This window comes from Macaca thibetana, chromosome 1 (genome assembly GCF_024542745.1).
Source record: "Macaca thibetana thibetana isolate TM-01 chromosome 1, ASM2454274v1, whole genome shotgun sequence".
Lineage (NCBI taxonomy): Eukaryota > Metazoa > Chordata > Mammalia > Primates > Cercopithecidae > Macaca > Macaca thibetana.
In genome coordinates, this window is record NC_065578.1 from 37,954,263 (window position 1) to 37,973,176 (window position 18,914).

Below are 18,914 nucleotides of genomic sequence, written 5' to 3' on the forward strand. Positions count from 1 at the left end.
CCCAGCTAATTTTGCATTTTTAATAGAGACAGGGTTTCTCCATGTTGGTCAGGCTGGTCTCAAACTCCTGACGTCAGGTGATCTACCTGCCTTGGCCTCCCAAAGGCTGGGATTACAGTAGTGAGCCACCGTGCCCGGCCTAATTTTTGTATTTTTAGTAGAGATGAGGTTTCACCATGTTGGTCAGGCTGGTCTCAAACACCTGACCTCAGTGATCCACCCGCCTCAGCCTCCCAAAGTGCTGAGATTACAGGCATGAGCCACCGCACCTGGCCGATTTTTGTATTTCAAGTAGAGACAGCGTTTCACCATGTTGGCCAAGTTGGTCTTGAACTCCTGACCTCGGGTGATCTACCCACTTTGGCCTGGAAAAGTGCTGGGATTACAGGCATGAGCCACCATGCCTGGCCTCTCTGGGCGTCTTATGTGGGAAAAAAATAACCTCTGTTTAAGGCCCTGTTAGATATTTTTGGTACTTGCATCCAAAATATTCCTAATTTATATAATTCTATACATGGTATGTCCTACACAGCCTTGCAAAAAAAAAAAATTTTTTTTTTTTGAGGTGAAGTGTGCTCTGTCACCCAGGCTGGAGTGCAGTGGCACAATCCCAGCTCACTGCAACCTCTGCCCGTGCGCCACTATGCCCAGCTAATTTTTGTATTTTTAGTGGAGACGGGGTTTCACCATATTGGCCAGGCTGGTCTCGAACTCCTGACCTCATGATCCACCTGCCTCGGCCTCCCAAAGTGCTGGGATTACAAGTGTGAGCCACCGCACCTGGCCTTTTTTTTTTTTTTTTTTTTTTTTTTTGAGACAGGGTTTCACTCCCTTCACCTAAGCTAGAGTGCAGTGTCTCGACTTTGACTCACTACATTTCCTTCTCCTGGGCCTAAGGATTCCTTAATCGTCCCACCTCAGCCTCCCCAGTAGCTGGGACTACAGGCACACACCCTGTGCCCATCTAATTTTCTTTTTTTAAATTTTTTTTTGGAGAGATGGGGGTTTCACCATGTCACCCAGTCTGGTTTTGAACTCCTGGGCTCAAGCAATCCACCCACCTCAGCCTCCAAAAGTGCTGGGATTATAGGTGTGAGCCACTGCTCCTGGCCGAAAATTTTTTTAAGTGCCTTACTATGTGTTAGGCACAGTGAAAATTATAGCCATTGTCTCATTTAATCACAACAACCTTATGAGGTATATTGTACCCAGCCTACTATATACTATAATACTGTACTGCCTTACATAGCTATTTAACTGACATGTTCCCTCTTATCATCTTAAAGTCCTTGTGTGCAGGAGCCATGTTTGCTCAGGATATACTTGTTAAATGGAAACTGAGCAATTGGTGATTTTGCCCCTGATTTGTCAAGCCTCTGAGCCATGTGTCCTGATGCCTATTTAGACACTAAGCAAAAGTGTCATCTTTTCTATTTTATTTATTTTTTTTTTTATTTTTATTTTATTATTTATTTATTTTTGAGACGGAGTCTCGAGCTGTCACCCAGGCTGGAGTGCAGTGGCATGATCTCGGTTCACTGCGACCTCTGCCTCCCGGGTTCACGCCATTCTCCTGCCTCAGCCTCCCAAGTAGCTGGGACTACAGGCGCCCACCACCACGCCTGGCTAATTTTTTTGTATTTTTAGTAGAGACAGGGTTTCACTGTGTTAGCCAGGATGGTCTTGATCTCCTGACCTTGTGATCCGCCCACCTCGGCCTGCCAAAGTGCTGGGATTACAGGCATGAGCCACTGCGCCCAGCCTCTATTTTATTTTTTATTTATTTTTAACTTTTATTTTTTTGTAGAGACATTCTCTATGTTGCCCAGGCTGGTCTCAGACTCCTGGACTCAAAGCAATCCTCCCTTGTCAGCCTCCCAAGTAGCTGGAACTGCAGGCACACACCACCACACCCCAGCTACAAGTTGTTTTCAAGTACAGGGCTGGGTAAACTGCATAGACAAGGTTGGCCCCACCTGAGGCCACAAGAGTTCACCGGATAGGTGGGGCCAACAGGGAGCTGCCCGCTATCTGCAGTGGGCATGGTGGATCACGGATGCTGAGTGAGTTCATGAAAGGCCATCAGCATTTAACAAACTATAGGCGGCTGGGCGCAGTGGCTCACACCTGTAATCCCAGCACTTTGGGAGGCTGAGGCAGGCGGATCACAAGGTCAGGAGATTGAGACCATCCTGGCCAACATGGTGAAATCCTGTCTCTACTAAAAATACAAAAATTAGCTGGGCCTGGTGGCACGTGCCTGTAATCCCTGCTACTCAGGAGGCTGAGGCAGGAGAATGGCTTAAACCAGGGAGCCAGAGGTTGCAGTGAGCCGAGATTGCACCACCGCACTCCAGCCTGGTAACAAAGCTAGACTGATCTCAAAAAAAAAAAAAAGAAAAGAAACTATAGGCAAAACTAAATGGCAGTCACTGCATCTCCTATTACCAGTATTATTCCAGATGGATAACAGTATCATACACTCATCAATATGTTCATGAACTAAATTTATTTTGTTTTATTTTTGAGAGAGAGTCTCGCTGTATCACCTACTCTAGAGTGCAGTGGTGTGATCTCGGCTCACTGCAAACTCCACCTCCTGGGTTCAAGCAATTTTCCTATCTCAGCCTCCTGAGTAGCTGGGATTACAAGCACACGCCACCACACTCAGCTAGTTTTTGTATTTTTAGTATAGACGGGGTTTTATCATATTGGTCAGGCTGGTCTTGAACTCCTGACCTCAGGTGATCTACCCGCCTTGGCCTCCTAAAGTGCTGGGATCACAGGCGTGAGCCACTGTGCCCGGCCATAAACTAAATTTTGTTTGATGTATGGTGATGGAGGAGGAGACTGGTGACTCAGCACCACCATTTTCATAGCCTAAAGAGTATATCTAACAACATTAGACAACTAGGGGAACATGCTTTTGGTTTTGCAATGATTTGGTCTCTTCTCATTAATATTCCTAAATAAATACTAATATTGGGCAGTTATAATGCAATATAAAGTATACTGGCCTTATGGGCACAGTGGCTCACGCCTGTAATCCCAGCACTTTGGGAGGCTGAGGCAGATGGATCACCTGAGGTCAGAGTTCGAGACTAGCCTAGCCAACATGGTGAAACTCCGTCTCTACTAAAAGTATAAAAATTAGTCCGGCCTGGTGGCAGGTGCCTGTAATCCCAGCTACTCAGGAGGCTGAGGCAGGAGAATCGCTTCAACCCAGGAGGTGGAGGTTGCAGTCAGCAGAGATCGCCCCACTGCACTCCAGCATGGCGACAAGAGTAAGACTCCATCTCAAAAAAAAAAAAAAAATATATATATATATATATACTGGCCTTAGAGTTAGCACTAGTGGGCTGAGGCCCTAGCTCTGCAACTTAGCTGTGTGACTTGGAGCAAGTTGTTTTTTTTTTTTTTTTTGAGATGGAGTCTTGCTCTTGTCCCCCAGCCTGGAGTGCAGTGGCACGATCTCGGCTCACTACAACCTCTGCCTCCCAGGTTCAAGCAATTCTCCCACCTCGGCCTCCTGGGACTACAGGTATGCACCACCATGCCTGGATAATTTTTTTATTTTTAATAGAGATGGGGTTTCACTATATCAGCCAGGCTGGTCGCGAATTCCTGACCTCGTGTGATCTGCCCACCTCAGCCTTCATGACTACATCTTCCAAGTCTCAGACATAAAACAGCAGGAGCAATACCTACTCCTTAGGGTTGCTGTGAAGATTATGGACATGAAAGTGCCTTATCAATAATAAAGCACTCAACAAATGTTAGAGGTTACAATGATATAATCAACTATGATACCAGGGGCTTAACTGTCATCGCTTACCCAGCATGTACCAGCATGTATGAGATAAACCTCCAGGCTTCCTGCCTCTTCTCAGGACTGTAGATAAAGGGACTCTCCAAGATGCCTGTGTCCAAGGTGATCCACTGTTTCTGAGGCTTCCACACAGCATAGTAAATAAACACTGCCAGCTGACGGAGGGAGCAGACATGAGTGTTAACCACACTGTCTCCAGAGAGGGGCCCCATTCAGGCCCATGGGCAGTAACTGTTTCAGATGATTCAGCTCTCAAGTGGGCCACACCACAGAGCCAGAAGATGACATGAAATACACTTCTTCACCATCCCCCGCTGTGATGGTTTCCACCATACCCCACTTCCTCCGATGGTTGGGAGCAGTGCTAGCTCATATTGTAAGGAAGACTTTCTGAACCCCTTTTGCCCTGCTCTTGGACCCCCTGCTCTCTGGCACTACGTTCTCTACTACCCTCTCACTCTTAAATACCCACTGCCCTCGTCGTCACACCAACTGATCTTTCATTTACAACTTCCTATGAAAGTAGGTCAATGCTGGCTTCCGAATAATAGAGCAGGGAAAGGGAAAAATAGTCACTTGCAAGGGGAGAGACCTGGCAAACCCTCCCTTAACCAAGGGATGGAGGTGAATGTCCCAGTGATGCCATGTGATGTCCTCAACTTTCTGAGGCTATGTGATGGGAAGAGCCCTTCACCTCCATGGTATTCTTCTCCCAAACTCATAACTCCAGTTAAATCACGAGAAAAGCATCAGTCAAACCCCAGCTGGGGGACATTCTACAGGATCCCTAGCCAGTCCCCCTCAAGACTATCAGAGTCATGAAAAACAGACTGAGAAGCTGCCATACATAGATCAGAGGAGCCTGGGAGACATGGCAGCTAAATGCAGTGGGTACCAGAGGAACAGAAAGAGGCCATTAATGGAGAAACTGGTAAAAATCCAGATAAATCTGGAGTTTAGTTAGGAATATGCCAATGGCACTTTCTTAGTTTTGACAAATGTACTATGGGGCCAGGTGCAGTGGCTCATGCCTATAATCCCAGCCCTTTGGGAGGCTGAGGCAGGCAGATCATCTGAGGTCAGGAGTTCAAGACCAGCCTGGCCAACATGGCGAAACCACGTCTCTACTAAAAATACAAAAAAAAAAAAAAAACTAGCCAGGCGTGGTGGTGCACACCTGTAATCACAGCTACTTGGGAGGCTGAGTCAGGAGAATCACTTGACCCTGAGAGTCAGAGGTTGCAGTGAGCTGAGATCATGCCACTGGCATTCCAGGCTGGGCGACAGAGCAACTCCGTCTCAAATAAAAAAAAATACATATATATATATACACACACACACACACACACACACACACAATGGAAATGTAATGTACTATATACAGAGATTATCCTGGGTTTGAAAAAAAAGAAAAACAATGCAATGTACTATGGAAATGTAGGATATAAACAATGGGAGAAACTGGGTGAGGAGCATACAGGAACTTTCTATTTTATCTAAAAGTTTATTTGAAAATGTTTAATTTAAAAATTGGTCTTTCTGTGAGAGGCAGGTGTCTCAGCACCTGCTCCATGAGCCTCCTATGGCAAACCACCCTCCTCCATAGCACTCACTATCTAGGCAATTGTGATTTGTACCACAAGAGCTTATCTCATTCTTCCCCATTCACCTGGAACAGACACACACACAGCTGATTGGAACACAAGACAACTCATAGGCCGGAAGGATAACAGGAGGGAGAAGCAGAAAAAGCAGATACAGACGCCTCAGATCCGAAGACTTCCCAGTTGCAAGCAGTCTCGCAATAAAATCCTGTGAAAACAATTAGAACTGTGCCCTTTCAACCAAAACAGACTTGACCACAGCATCTCCTGGGACGCTTACACCTTAGCCTTACCTTTATCTGAGCCATAAGAGGCTTGGTCCCTGCAACGGTTAATTTTGTGTGTCAACTTAGCTAGGCTATGCTACCCAGACATTTGCTTAAACATTATCCTAGGTGTTTTTGTGAGGGTACGGTTTACACTAATATTTGAATCAGTAGTCTTTGAGTAAAGCCAGTTTCCCACCATACAATGGGTGAGCCTTGTCTAGTCAGTTGAAGGCCTTGCTAGAGAAAAGACTGTCCTCTGTTAGGGAAGGGAATTCTGCCAGCAGAACTCTACCTTTGGACTTGAATGGCAAGTCTTCCGTGGGCCTCCAGCCTGCCAGCCTTCCCTGAAGATTTTGAACCTGCCAAGTCTCCATAATCATTTGAGCTAATTCCTTAAAATAAATATTAATCTCTCTTCCCCCAGGACACACACACCTATTGATTCTGTTTTTCTGAAGAACTCTTGACGAATACGGTTTGTGAAAAGGAAGCTGAGGCATCAGTGCATCAGTGGGAACTAAAAGGGTTCCATTAGGAACTGCCTAATGCCCCTGAAGTGCCACTCCACAGGCAGCCACGGTTGGCCAATTCCTTTATAGGACATCAAGTGTGGGGACATCAAGTGTTAGGACATCACGTGTTCCTTTATAGGACATCAAGTGTGGGGGAAAAAACTAGGTGCCGTGAGGTTCAGGGGAGCATCATCCTGGCCCAGTGACTATGATGTGACCTTGGAAAAGTCATCCCACCTCTCTGAGACTTGCAGTCTTTTCTGGAAAACAAGAGGACTGGCTAGATCAGAGCCTGAAAACACATCACATATTGCCTGAAGTAGACTTTGTTAAAGGATCCCGGTTTTTTCCTACTGAAATTCAGAAGCATTCTATAATAGTTCTAAACCTGGGGTCCCAGAAAGGCCTTACCAACCAGTCTCAATCGGTTCATGAGAGAAAGCCTATGTGCAACCCCAGGATGATTTGGTCCCTAAAGACCTCACGGCTAAAATGAAAGGAAGCCACTGAAACTGCAGCCACAGCTGGGCAGCTTTGTCTGACAAAGGAAACTCCACCTGGGTTGGCAGTGACCGTGAGTATAGGGAAAGCCTCAAAGGCAGCTGTGGGGAGGGCGGAGGCAGAGGTGAGGTGTGTGCTGTCCCCATCCCCGCCGAGCTCTCTCACACGTTCCCAGTCTCTTCTCTAGATCTAGATCTGACCCCTAGTTTGTTTGCAACTCCCCTGTGCCACTTACCCCATTGCCCACCCCGCTCCCCATTCACCTCGGCCAGGCTGATGGAGATGATGAACACAGGGGGCGGGAAGCAGTTAGCTCTCTCCAGGTATGTTCCTCGGGCCTTTTCAGGCAGCATCCATTTTGAGACGATCCTGTGGACCTTTCTACTCTTGGCACGATCTTTACCTCCCCCATCCTCTCTCATTTTCTCCTCTTCCTCCAGCTCTTCCTTCATCTCTCTCCCCATATTCAGATTCATGCTCTCCATCTCCAGATCATGAACAGCAGCCATTGTCCTGGGTTCTCCTTCCACCCCAGAAGGACATGAATCCCAGGGAACAGCAGGTGGCCCTAGGTCCTCAGGCTGTGGCTCTTCCCTGGGCTGTCTGGCGCAACCAGTGCTTTCCAAGGCCTTTCCTGAATGTAAAGAGAAGACAGCTGAAGATGATCAAAATGATCTAAACCTCCTAAATGGCCCAAAATAAAGTTTTCCCTGTAATTGTTTTAAAAAGCATGAGCCAAAGAGCCAGATGACTGAGATTAAAACACAGCTCTACCACGTATCAGCTGTCAGTTAACATCAGGTAAATCACTTAATTAAATTCTCCAAGCCTCAAATTACATATTTCTTAAATTGTGGTGAAATACACGTAACATAAAATTTACCATTTTTGCCATTTAATTTTTTTTTTTTTTTTTTTGAGTCATTTTGCTCTTTGGCCCAGGCTGGAGTGCAATGGCGAGATCTCAGTTCACTGCAACCTCCGCCTCCTGGGTTCAAGCAATTCTTCTGCTTCACCCTCCCTGGCTAATTTTTGTATTTTCAGTAGAAACAGGATTTCACAATGTTGGCCAGGCTTGTCTTGAACTCCTGACCTGAAGTGATCCACCCGCCTCAGCCTCCCAAAGTGCTGGGATTACAGGCATGAGCCACTACACCTGGCCTAGAATGTCCTTTTTTTATGGCTGAATGCTGTTGCGTTGTATAGACATGCCACGTTTTGTTTATCCACTCATCTGTTTATGGACATTTGGGTTGTTTCCACCTTTTGGCTATTGTGAATGAACATCCCTGTACAAGTTTTCTTTCTTTCTTTCTTTCTTTTTTTTTTTTTTTTTTTTTTTTTTTTTTTTTTTTTTTTTTTTTTTGAGACGGAGTCTAGCTGTGTCACCCAGGCTGGAATGCAGTGGCGCCATCTCAGTTCACCGCAAGCTCCGCCTCCCGGGTTCACGCCATTCTCCTGCCTCAGCCTCCCGAGTAGCTGGGACTACAGGCGCCCGCCACCTCGCCCGGCTAATTTTTTTTTTTTTTTTTTTTTTGTATTTTTAGTAGAGACGGAGTTTCACCATATTAGCCAGGATGGTCTCCATCTCCTGGCCTCGTGATCCGCCCGTCTCGGCCTGCCGAAGTGCTGGGATTACAGGCGTGAGCCACCGCGCCCGGCACAAGTTTTCTTTAAACATCTGTTTCCAGTTTGAGGGGGAGCATATACCTATGAGTGGAATTGCTGGGTCATATGGTAATTAATTCTATGTTTAACTTATCGGGAAACCCTCAGATTCCATTTTAAACTGGGAATAATGATAGCACTTGCCTCATAACATCGCTGGGAAGCTTACTTGAGATAATGCAATAAAGCACTTAGAACAGTATCTGGGCAGTATCTGGGCCAGGCATGGTGGCTTAGCCTGTGATCCCATCACTTGAGCTCAGGAGTTTCAGACTAGCCTGGCCAACATGGTGAAACCCCGTCTCTACTAAAAATACAAAAACCAGCTGGGCATAGTGGCACGTGCCTGTACTTCCAACTATTTGGGAGGCTGAAGCAGGAGAATAACTTGCACCTGGGAGGCGGAGGTTGCAGTGAGCCAAATTCACACCACTGCACTCTAGACTGGGCCACGGAGTAAGACTCTGTCTCGAAAAAAAAAAGAACAGTATCTGGCACGTAGTAAACACCCTATAATTATTAGTTGTTATTGGCTATAGATGGATGAATGAGTTTTAGATGGATGGATGGATAGATGGAAGGGATGGAGCTGAGCCTGGGGCCTGTTTTCACACTGCCTGTTACTGGGAATCAGATCAAATTCTACTGATTTTCAAATGAAACTCATTAGGCAACTTTTCACATTAGAATAGGTTATATTCAATAAATTGAGGAAGAGACATCTTATTTTGCTTTTCCCCAGCAACTTTTCTGAAAATAAAGGCTTTTGCTCTCCCCTGCACTTTTCACCCACCCACTCACCCGCCTCCCAGAGTCAGACATTCAGTCCATAGATGTAACTCTTTTATTAATTTCCCTTGAAGACTGATGATTTTTTTCTAGTTTTTGCCACATCTCATAGTTGACAAAACTACAATGTGGATTTAAGATCAGCAGCTTTTAACCACAAATATTAAAGCATTTAAAAAATAAGTTCAATTAGAGACAGTTCACATTGTACAAATCAACCTTATTGTAAATCTAAATATCATACATAATCACTTTATGAGGAAATACTATTCCACATTGTTAACAATACAACTGTATAAAAGGAGCTACAAAAATAAGGATTACATTTACCCTTATCTTGGGATTTCAACAGTTCCAGAAATTTTACAACTTCAGGACCACCATTTTAGGCATGTTAGTGCCTAAACATATTTGCTGTGCTGCAAAGATAGTTGACCCAATCGGTTTAGCCAAAACTCATTGCGTGACTGCTTTCTGCCTTGCCTTGTGCGGTAAAGTAGACATGGAGTTCTAGCTACTTTAGGCTTTAGCACTAAATGAGCACACTGGTAGCAATTAGAAACATTTAGGGTTTTTTTATTTAACTTTTTTGAGACAAGGTCTCTCTCTGTCACCCAGGCTGTATTGCAGTGGCAGGATCACGGCTCATTGCAGCCTCTACCTCCCAGGCTCAAGTGAGCCTCCCACCTCAGCCTCCCAAGTAACTGGGACCACAAGCACACACGCTACCACACCCAGCTATTTTTTTCTATTTTGTTGAGATGGGATCTTCCTGTGTTACCCAGGTTAGTCTCAAACTCCTGGGCTCAAGCGATCCTCCCACCTCAGCCTCCCAAAGTGCTGGGATTAAAAGTGTGACCCACTGCACCCAGCCAACATTTTGGTTTTACCTCTCTTTTCAGTCAATTACTATCATCCTCCAACTTCCATACCTATCCACCCTGTTTCCTGAGAACAGGGGCCTCTCTCTGATTTATCTTATCTCCAATACCTGGTGCTATAATGCTCACAGGTGCTCCTTCCAGTCTCTGACATTTCCCTATCTCTCCTACTCACATTTATCTTCTGCCCCACTCCTGAATTTCTGAGGAAATATTACCTATCATATTGGTAACAATGAAAAAGACTTAGGCCGGGCACAGTGGCTCATGCCTGTGATACCAGCACTTTGGGAGGCCTCAGGTGGATCACCTGAAGTCAGGAGTTCAAGACCAGCCTGGCCAATATGGTGAAACCTGTCTCCATTAAAAATACAAAAATTAGCTGGGCATGGTGGCAAGCATCTGTAATCCCAGCTACTCATGAGGCTGAGGCAGGAGAATCACTTGAAACCAGGAGGCGGAGAGTTCAGTGAGCTGAGATCATGCCACTGCACTCAACCCTGGGTGACAGGAGTGAAACTCCATCTCAAAAAAAAAGAAAACAAAAAAAGACTAATAATATCCCATATTTATGAGGTGTGTGGCAATGGGTGCAATGTATGAGGTATAAATTAATGCAGCCTTTTGGAAGGCAATTGGCCAATGTGTATAAACTATTAAAAGCATATACCTTTCAACAGAACCATCCAACTTCTAGAAATCCACCCTTCAAAGGTATTTGAGCACATACACAAAGGTATATTACAAGGCTATTCATGCAAAACTATTCACAGCAGTGAAGGATTATAAACAACCTAGATGGACTTCAGTGGGGTTGCTGTATTTTCTAACAGTTTTAATTCTTGGGTAGTTCTTCCTTACACTGCTGGAATCTATTCACCAGCTCCTGTGCCCAAGGTTTCCCTCTCCGGGGCCTCACAAAGCAAATCTAATCGAAGGTCATGTTGTCATTAATTTTGTCCTTCCTTGGGCGTGGCCTGTATATAAACTCCATGGGCTCTATAGGTCAAACTTGGGATACAGCGTCTAGAAACACACTTCAGATTATTTTTGGAAGCCCAATTGAATGGAGCAGGAGTCTCAAAGCAAAACAAGGATTACAACACATTCTAGTCTCAAATAAATATTCAAGCATCATCAGCTGTCCATTCTTTTACTTGGCACTTGAGTCCTCATTTATTGGGTGTCATTCACTGGGTTGAGATTTACTGCGCTGACTCTGCTTTCTTACTCACTAAGCAAACCTCCTACCTCTTATCTGCAGCAAGTTGCTGCCCACTGTTTTTTGAAAGGCCTCAAATACACAGATCAAAACTGGGTGGCACTGCTGTGAAAAGTTCTCATCCTACAGGTAGGGAACAACTAGGTAGATTGTTAGAACGTCTCTAGCCTTCTGTTTAAAAATGGAAATGTTCCTTATGCACACCAAGAACCAAAACCCTTTCATGGGTTCTGAGAATTGGGGAGTGGGAAAAAAGAACCAAAAGGTAAGCAAAACCTTTCCTTCGTGGTTGCCAAGTATTCTTTTTTTAAACAAAAAAAGTTTTTAACTTTATTATCATTATTATTATTATCATCATTTTGAGATGGTGGCCTCCCCATGTTGTCCAGCTGGTCTCAAACCCTTGAATTCAAGGGATCCTCCCTGCTTGACCTCTCAAAGCATTGAGATTACAGGTGTGAGAGAGCCTGTAATCCACAAGTATTCTCAAGAGGAAACATAGAATGATCCCACCTGGTCACAAGTACTCTTAAAAGGAAACACAGGGCCAGGTGCGGTGGCTCGTGCCTGTAATCCCAGCACTTTGGGAGGCCAAGGTGGGTGGATCACAAGGTCAGGAGATCAAGACCATCCTGGCTAACACAGTGAAACTCCGTCTCTATTAAAAATACAAAAAAATTAGCCAGGCTGGTGGCAGGCGCCTGTAGTCCCAGCTACTCAGGAGGCTGAGGCAGGAGAATGGCGTGAACCCGGGTGGCAGAGCTTGCAGTGAGCTGAGATCGCCCACTGCACTCCAGCCTGGGTGACAGAGCGAGACTCCGTCTCAAAAACAAAAAAAAAAAGGAAACACAGAAAGAACTGTCCTACTTCCTGACTTTGCCTGGAATAAGCATTACTTGTTAACAATCACAGAGCCAGTGTGTTGGCCAAAGACTTGAACGGGCAGGACTGTGCTCATTTACTCAGGACAGTTGACTACCTTTAAAAAAAAAATCTGTTGAAAAGACATTTCTTTTTTTTTTTGAGATGGAGTTTTGCTCTTGTTGCCCAGGCTGGAGTGCAATGGCGCAATCTCCGCTCACCACAACCTCTACCTCCCAGGTTCAAGCAATTCTCCTGCCTCAGCCTCCCAAGTAGCTGGAGTTACAGGTGTGCACCACCATGCCTGGCTAATTTTGTATTTTTAGTAGAGACGGGGTTTCACCATGTTGGTCAGGCTGGTCTCGAACTCCTGACCTCAAGTGATCCATCCACCTAGGCCTCATAAACTGCTGGGATTATAGGCGTAAACCACCATGCCCAGCCGAAAAGAGATTTCTATAAAGAGATTTACATAGGAGACTCCTGACATTTGCAAAAGATTTTTCCAGACCTTTCAGATGCTCTAATGTACTACATACCACACAGTGCCTCCCAAAATTACATTGTAAAGTATAGCCAGGCCAGGCATGGTAGCTCACACCTGTAATCCCAGCACTTTGGGAGGCCGAGGCGGGCAGATCACTTGAGGTCAGGCATTCAAGACCAGCCTGGCCAACATGGTGAAACCCTGCCTCTACTAAAAATACAAAAATTAGCCGGCCGTGGTGTCATGCGCCTATAATCCCAGCTACTTGGGAGGCTGAGACAGGAGAATCTCTTGAACCCAGAAGGCGGAGGTTGCAGTAGGAGGCGGAGGTTGCAGTAGGAGGCGGAGGTTGCAGTGAGCCGAGATTTTGACACTGCACTCCAGCCTGGGCGACAGAAACTCTGACTCAAAAGAAAAAAAAAAAAGGTTAATCTCTTTCTTGATGAGTAGCTTTGGCACTGGCTGATGCACTCACTAAACAACTGATACCAGGGATCTTAGACACGACTGAACTTGACACACCATGCCAGTTTATCCAAAATTTCTATTTGTAGCCAAAAAACAAAGTCACTGTCTTGTACCTCCTCCTTTCTCTTTGTTTATATCACTGGCACCAATGGACGATTTATTTTATGAATCTTTTCTACTCTGCAAACAAGAAACAAATATTTTAATCACTGCATGCAAACTACATAAAGGATAACAGTCATGTGAGATGTCCAGGCAGAGCGGTAGGCCTGGCTCACTAACAGGCAAAGCCAATCATTCAACTCATATTCATTCATAATAGGCCTTTGGGAGTAACTAGTAAATTACCGAAATTGCAAGTGTTGAATCTGCAAATGTCAAGGACTTTCAGTGTATTCTTTGACAACATGTATGTAGTCGTCATTTGTCAGTTTTCTTGGGGAATTTATCTTCTCCTGGTGGACAGCAGGAAACAGCTGCCATTACAGACATTAACCATGCCCAATATTCACTTTCACATGTCCCGAGGCAGCTAGTCACCTACGCTTGACCAACCAGCTGCATTTGCTTAGGATTTCTGAGGCTGGAGGTGGGGATGGAAAAAATTCTTTACAGTGGTTGCAGCAGTGGCAGCAGTATCCAGTGTCCAGACAGCCTTGCCATTGGGGTCAGCATGGCATCCAGCGTCCAATGCCAGCTGTGGCTGTGATGAAGGCAGGAGCACTGGGCACTCGGCAGCAGCAGCACTGAGGCTGTCCTCATCTACCTGGCTCTGTGATGGGATTTGTTGTAATTCTAGGTACCTGGTCTCTCCGTGTTTTTGCTTATTTCCCAAGCCTTGTTTCTACAGCCTTCCAATGATTCTGTAACTTACTCAATGTGCTTTGAATAAAATTCATTTCCTGATTTAATTAGACAGAATCAGTTCCCATCTTTTGCAATCAAAAAACCTGACTAGGGCCGGGCACAGTGTCTCACACCTATAATCCCAGCACTTTGAGAGGCTGAGGCGGGCGGATCACCTGAGGTCAGGAGTTTGAGACCAGCCTGACCAATACTATGAAACCCAGTCTCTACTAAAAATACAAAAGTTAGCCGGGCATGGTGGCATGTGCCTGTAATCCCAGCTACTTGGGAGGCGAAGACAGGAGAATCACTTGAACCCAGGAGGCGGAGGTTGTAGTGAGCCGAGATTGCGCCATCGCACTCCAGCCTGGGCAACAACAGCGAAACTCCGTCTCCAAAAAAAAAAAAAAAAAAAAGCTGACTAGGCTGGCACAGTGGCTCATGCCTGTAATCCTAGCACAGTGGGAGGCCAAGGTGGGAGGATTACTTGAGCCCAGGAATTCAAGACCAGCCTGGGCAACATAGTGAAACCCCGTCTCTAAAAAAAAATTAAAATTTAGCTGGGCATAGTACCGTGCACCTGTGGTCCCCAACTACGTGGGAGGTTGAGGTAGGAGGATTGCTTGAACCTGGGAGGTTGAGGCTACAGTGAGCTGTGATTATACCACTGCACTGCAGCCTGGGCAACAGAAGGAGACCCTGTCTCAAAAATAGAAAATTTTAAAAAATAAAATAACCTAACTAATACATATGAATAGCCAAGAAATTCCTAACTCTACCTGGAGTGTTCCTGTTGCAAGTTAAATTCAGTTCTTGACTGAGCACGGTGGCTCACGCCTGTCTGTAATCCCAGCACTTTGAGAGGCCGAGGTGGGTGGATCACCTGAGGTCAGGCATTCGAGACAGCCTAGCACATGGTAAAACTCCATCTCTATTAAAACTACCCAAAAATTAGCCAGGTGAGGTGGTGGATGCCTTTAATCCCAGCTACTGGGGGAGGCTGAGGCAGGAGAATAATTTGAACCTAGGAGGCAGAAGTTGCAGTGAGCTGAAATCATACTGCTACACCCCAGCCTGGGCAACAGAGCAAGACTACGTCTCAAGAAAATAAATAAATAAATAAATAAATAAAATCAGTTCTTGTTCTGTGTTTGGGAGACACAGTGAGAGGAGCACAGAATCAGGAGATGTGTTTTCTGGTCTAGACTGCCATTTCCTGGCTGTTTGACCCGGGGCAAGTTCCTTCCTGGCTCTGAGCCACAGCTCTCTCAGCTGCACCGTGAACTAGACCAGAAGTTCCCCAGACTGGCTTTGCCAAAAAAATTAGCAAAAATTAACCAAGGCCGGGTACAGGGCTCACGCCTGTAATCCTAGCACTTTGGGAGGCCAAGGTGGGTGGATCACCTGAGGTCAGGAGTTCAAGACCAGCCTGGCCAACATGGTAAAACCACGTCTCTACTAAAATACAAAAAAAAAAAAAAAAATTGGCCAGGCGTGGTGATGCGTGACTGTAGTCCCGGCTACTAGGGAGGCTGAGGCAGGAGAATCACTTGAACCCGGGAGGTGGAGGTTGCAGTGAGCCAAGATCGTGGCACTACACTCCATCCTGAGTGATAGAGCAAGACCTTAGCTCAATCAATCAATCAATAAAAGAATGCTTGTGGTGCTCGCTTCAGCAGCACATACACTAAAAACTGGACCGATACGCACGGGAAGATGAGCACGGCCCCTGCACAAGGATGACACGCAAATTCATGAAGCATTCCATACAAAACAGCAGAGTTATTTAAAAAACAGTTTTTTAAAAAGGAATGCTTCTGGAAGAAAGGGAGGGAAAGAGAGAGGGAGAGAAAGAGAGGAGGGAGAGAAAGAGGGGAGGCAAAAGGGGGAAGGAGGAATTCCAACCACACATTGACTAAGTCTTTGTGTGACTTTATGTTGAAAAGAGCCTTCTAGCAGGCCAGGCGCGGTGGCTCATACCTGTAATCCCAGCACTTTGGGAGGCCGAGGCAGGTGGATCACGAGGTCGGGAGATCGAGACCAGCCTCACTAACATGGTGAAACCCTGTCTCTACTAAAAATACAAAAAATTAGCTGGGAGTGGTGGGAGGGTGGGTGCCTGTAGTCCCAGCTACTCGGGAGGCTGAGGCAGGAGAATGGCGTGAACCTGGGAGGCGGAGCTTGCCGTGAGCCGAGGTCGCGCCACCACTGTACTCCAACCTGGGTAACAGAGCGAGACTCCATCTCCAAAAAAAAAAAAAAAAAAAAAAAAAAAAAGAAAGAAAGAAAAGAGCCTCCTACCGACTTTTCCTCTGCACGGCCGCACCCCTTCCATTATCATTCTACCACCACAGGGCACCATTGCTGTGAAGCCGCCGTGTCACAATGGCTACCAAAAAAAGGACTTGCCATCTGCCTTTGAAGAATAGCCTGCCTTGTGTTTGACACTGTAAAGACCTGAATTCTACTCCTGGCATCCACATTTAGTTTTTCACTGGGCCTCAGTTTCCTCAGCTGTAAAACAGAGCTCGCCTCTGCCCTGAGCATCTTACAAAATTGTGGTAAAAATCAAATAAGATAATAAAGAGCTACTAGAATAATAAACACTTACTGTGTGCCAACTTCCAGGCCAAACACTTTATGAGCATTCTTTTCATTAATTTTTACCACTTTGTAAGGCAGGGTAATAATGTTCCCATTTTAAGGATAAAGAAACCCAGGTTACCAAAGTAATTTGCTCAAGGTCTCACAGCTAATGAGGGGAAGGCTGGGACAAGAGTCCGGGCGCCTGACTCCAAAGCCCCCGCATGTTCCACAGCCCCTGTGATTTCTACGCAGCAAGTGTTATAGAAAGGTACTTCTTTATTTGTCATGGGATTAGAGTTAAAAATAAAAATTTACTCCAGCCTTGGCAACAGAGCAAGATCCTGTCTCAAAAATAAATAAATAAATTTAAGATTTTAAAACGTAAAATTGGTTTTTTTTCTTTTTTTTGAGACGGAGTCTCGCTCTGTCACCCAGGCTGGAGTGCAGTGGCGCGATCTCGGCTCACTGCAAACTCTGCCTCCCAGGTTCACGCCATTCTCCTGCCTCAGCCTCCTGAGTAGCTGGGACTACAGACGCCCGCCACCACGCCTGGCTAATTGTTTTGTATTTTTAGTAGAGACAGGGTTTCACCGTGTTAGTCAGGATGGTCTCGATCTCCTGACTTCATGATCCGCCCCCCTTGGCCTCCCACAGTGCTGGAATTACAGGCATGAGCCACCGCGCCCTTTTTTTTTTTTTTTTTTTTTTTTGAGACAGAGTTTTGCTCTTGTTGCCCAAGCTGGAGTGCGATGGCATAATATCGGCTCACCGAAACCTCCGCCTCCCAAGTTCAAGAGATTCTCCTGCCTCACCCTCCTGAGTAGCTGGGATTACAGGCATGTGCCACCACACCTAGCTAATTTTGTATTTAAGTAGAGACAGGGTTTCTCCATGTTGGTCAGGCTGATCTCGAACTCCCAACCTCAGGTGATCTGCCCACCTCGGCCTCCCAGCAAGCTGGGATTACAGGCATGAGCCACTGCCCTGGCCACATTTTAAAAAAAAATTAAATAAGAAAGAATGGGCCAGGCCTAGTGGCTCATGCCTGTAATCCTAGCACTTTGAGAGACAGAGGCGGGAGGATTGCTTGAGGCCAGGAGTTTGAGACCAGCCTGGCCAACACAGTGAAAGCCTTTCCCTACAAAAAGAAATTTAAAAATTAAAGTTTGCCAGGGGCAGTGGTGTGCACAGCTGCACTTCCAGGTACTCGGGAGGCTGAGGCAGGAGGATCGCTTGAAACAGGGAGTTCAAGATTGCAGCGAGCTACAATGGTGCCACTTGCACTCTAGCCTGGGTGACAGAGCAAAACCCTGTCTCCAAAAACTAGGCCGGGCGCGGTGGCTCAAGCCTGTAATCCCAGCACTTTGGGAGGCCGAGGCGGGTGGATCACGAGGTCAGGAGATCGAGACCATCCTGGCTAACACAATGAAACCCCGTCTCCACTAAAAATACAAAAAAATTAGCCGGGCGTGGTGGTGGCGCCTGTAGTCCCAGCTACTCGGGAGGCTGAGGCAGGAGAATGGCGGGAACCCGGGAGGCGGAGCTTGCAGTGAGCCGAGATCGCGCCACTGCACTCCAGCCTGCGCGACAGAGCGAGACTCCGCCTCAAAAAAAAACAAAACAAACAAACAAAAAAAAACTAAATACATAAAAATTTTTTAAAAAAAAATTAAACAAAAGAAGTGTGAGTCTTCTTTTTGGTTATTGTCATCCCATCCTTTCCTGTACTCTTATCTCCCTCTTTTTCCTCCAGCTGCCTAGACAGTCCCAGACTAGTCCCTGGGAATTCCCGAACGGAAGCTGTAGAGGACGTGGCAGGTCATGACCCCTGGGGGAAGATGGGGCTGGGAATTCCCACCATCCCCACTGCTACCACGAGGACTCTAGGTGGACACAAGCGTCCAAGACGGGAAAAGCATTTGCCTCTTTGAGAAGCCGGAAGACTAAATCAGGCTCACCTTCCCTTCTTCGCCTCACCCAGAAGGGCCCTGGCAAGGCCAACGCCCTTACAACAACTCCTTTTCCATGGCAGACACTTTTAGTTGTGAGCTTGAGCCGCTTGCCTAGCTGCATTCAAACAGGGAGCTTTTAAATATCTGAATTGTTTATTCTAAACAGCTGGCCCCACCCATTCGTTGGTACCAGGCGGGCCCCTGCCGGGGCTGAGACCAGCCTTGATGTGGCTGGGAAGCTCAGGAGGCTGGGCAGTGGGCTGTGCTGGGTGTAGCCAATTGCTGCCCAGCTGGGCCTGGCATGGAGACTTTTGGTGGTGTTGCTAGGCGCCTGGGTAATTGGAGAGGCCAGGATTGGGCCTCTGGGCCACAGAGCTTAGCAGCCTCCTTCATCACACTGCAAACCGTCATTATGTCAGAGGCCTGCAGCAATCTCTCT

The 18,914-nt window shown here is 46.3% G+C and overlaps 4 protein-coding genes and 1 non-coding gene across 11 annotated transcripts in view; 3 read left to right on the plus strand and 2 right to left on the minus strand.

Annotated features, from left to right (window-relative positions):
- NDUFS5 (NADH:ubiquinone oxidoreductase subunit S5) overlaps positions 1 to 18,914 on the plus strand; it is a 1,192,795-nt gene that overhangs the window by 1,060,310 nt on the left and 113,571 nt on the right. The window lies entirely within an intron of this gene.
- The window catches only part of AKIRIN1 (akirin 1), a 1,026,732-nt gene that overhangs the window by 925,414 nt on the left and 82,404 nt on the right, over positions 1 to 18,914 (plus strand). The window lies entirely within an intron of this gene.
- Positions 1 to 18,914, minus strand: part of MYCBP (MYC binding protein) — a 657,065-nt gene that overhangs the window by 50,064 nt on the left and 588,087 nt on the right. The gene's annotated exons all lie outside the window — the stretch shown is intronic.
- The window catches only part of RHBDL2 (rhomboid like 2), a 47,733-nt gene that overhangs the window by 25,762 nt on the left and 3,057 nt on the right, over positions 1 to 18,914 (minus strand). Inside the window, exons 1-3 of one of the 3 annotated variants that reach the window (XM_050799963.1) lie at positions 18,482 to 18,611; positions 6,979 to 7,349; positions 3,836 to 3,984 (exon numbers count right to left, since the gene is read on the minus strand). In XM_050799963.1, the coding sequence (XP_050655920.1) occupies positions 3,836 to 3,984; positions 6,979 to 7,349; positions 18,482 to 18,596 (635 nt within the window). In that variant the 5' untranslated portion in view covers positions 18,597 to 18,611. Of the gene's footprint in view, positions 1 to 3,835; positions 3,985 to 6,978; positions 7,350 to 13,439; positions 14,319 to 18,481; positions 18,612 to 18,914 lie in introns of those variants that run through there. The other 2 variants (XM_050799981.1, XM_050799973.1) reach the window with 2 other exon arrangements.
- LOC126944836 (U6 spliceosomal RNA) lies at positions 15,601 to 15,711 on the plus strand. The gene has a single exon (XR_007722206.1). It is a non-coding gene; the product is annotated as a U6 spliceosomal RNA (small nuclear RNA).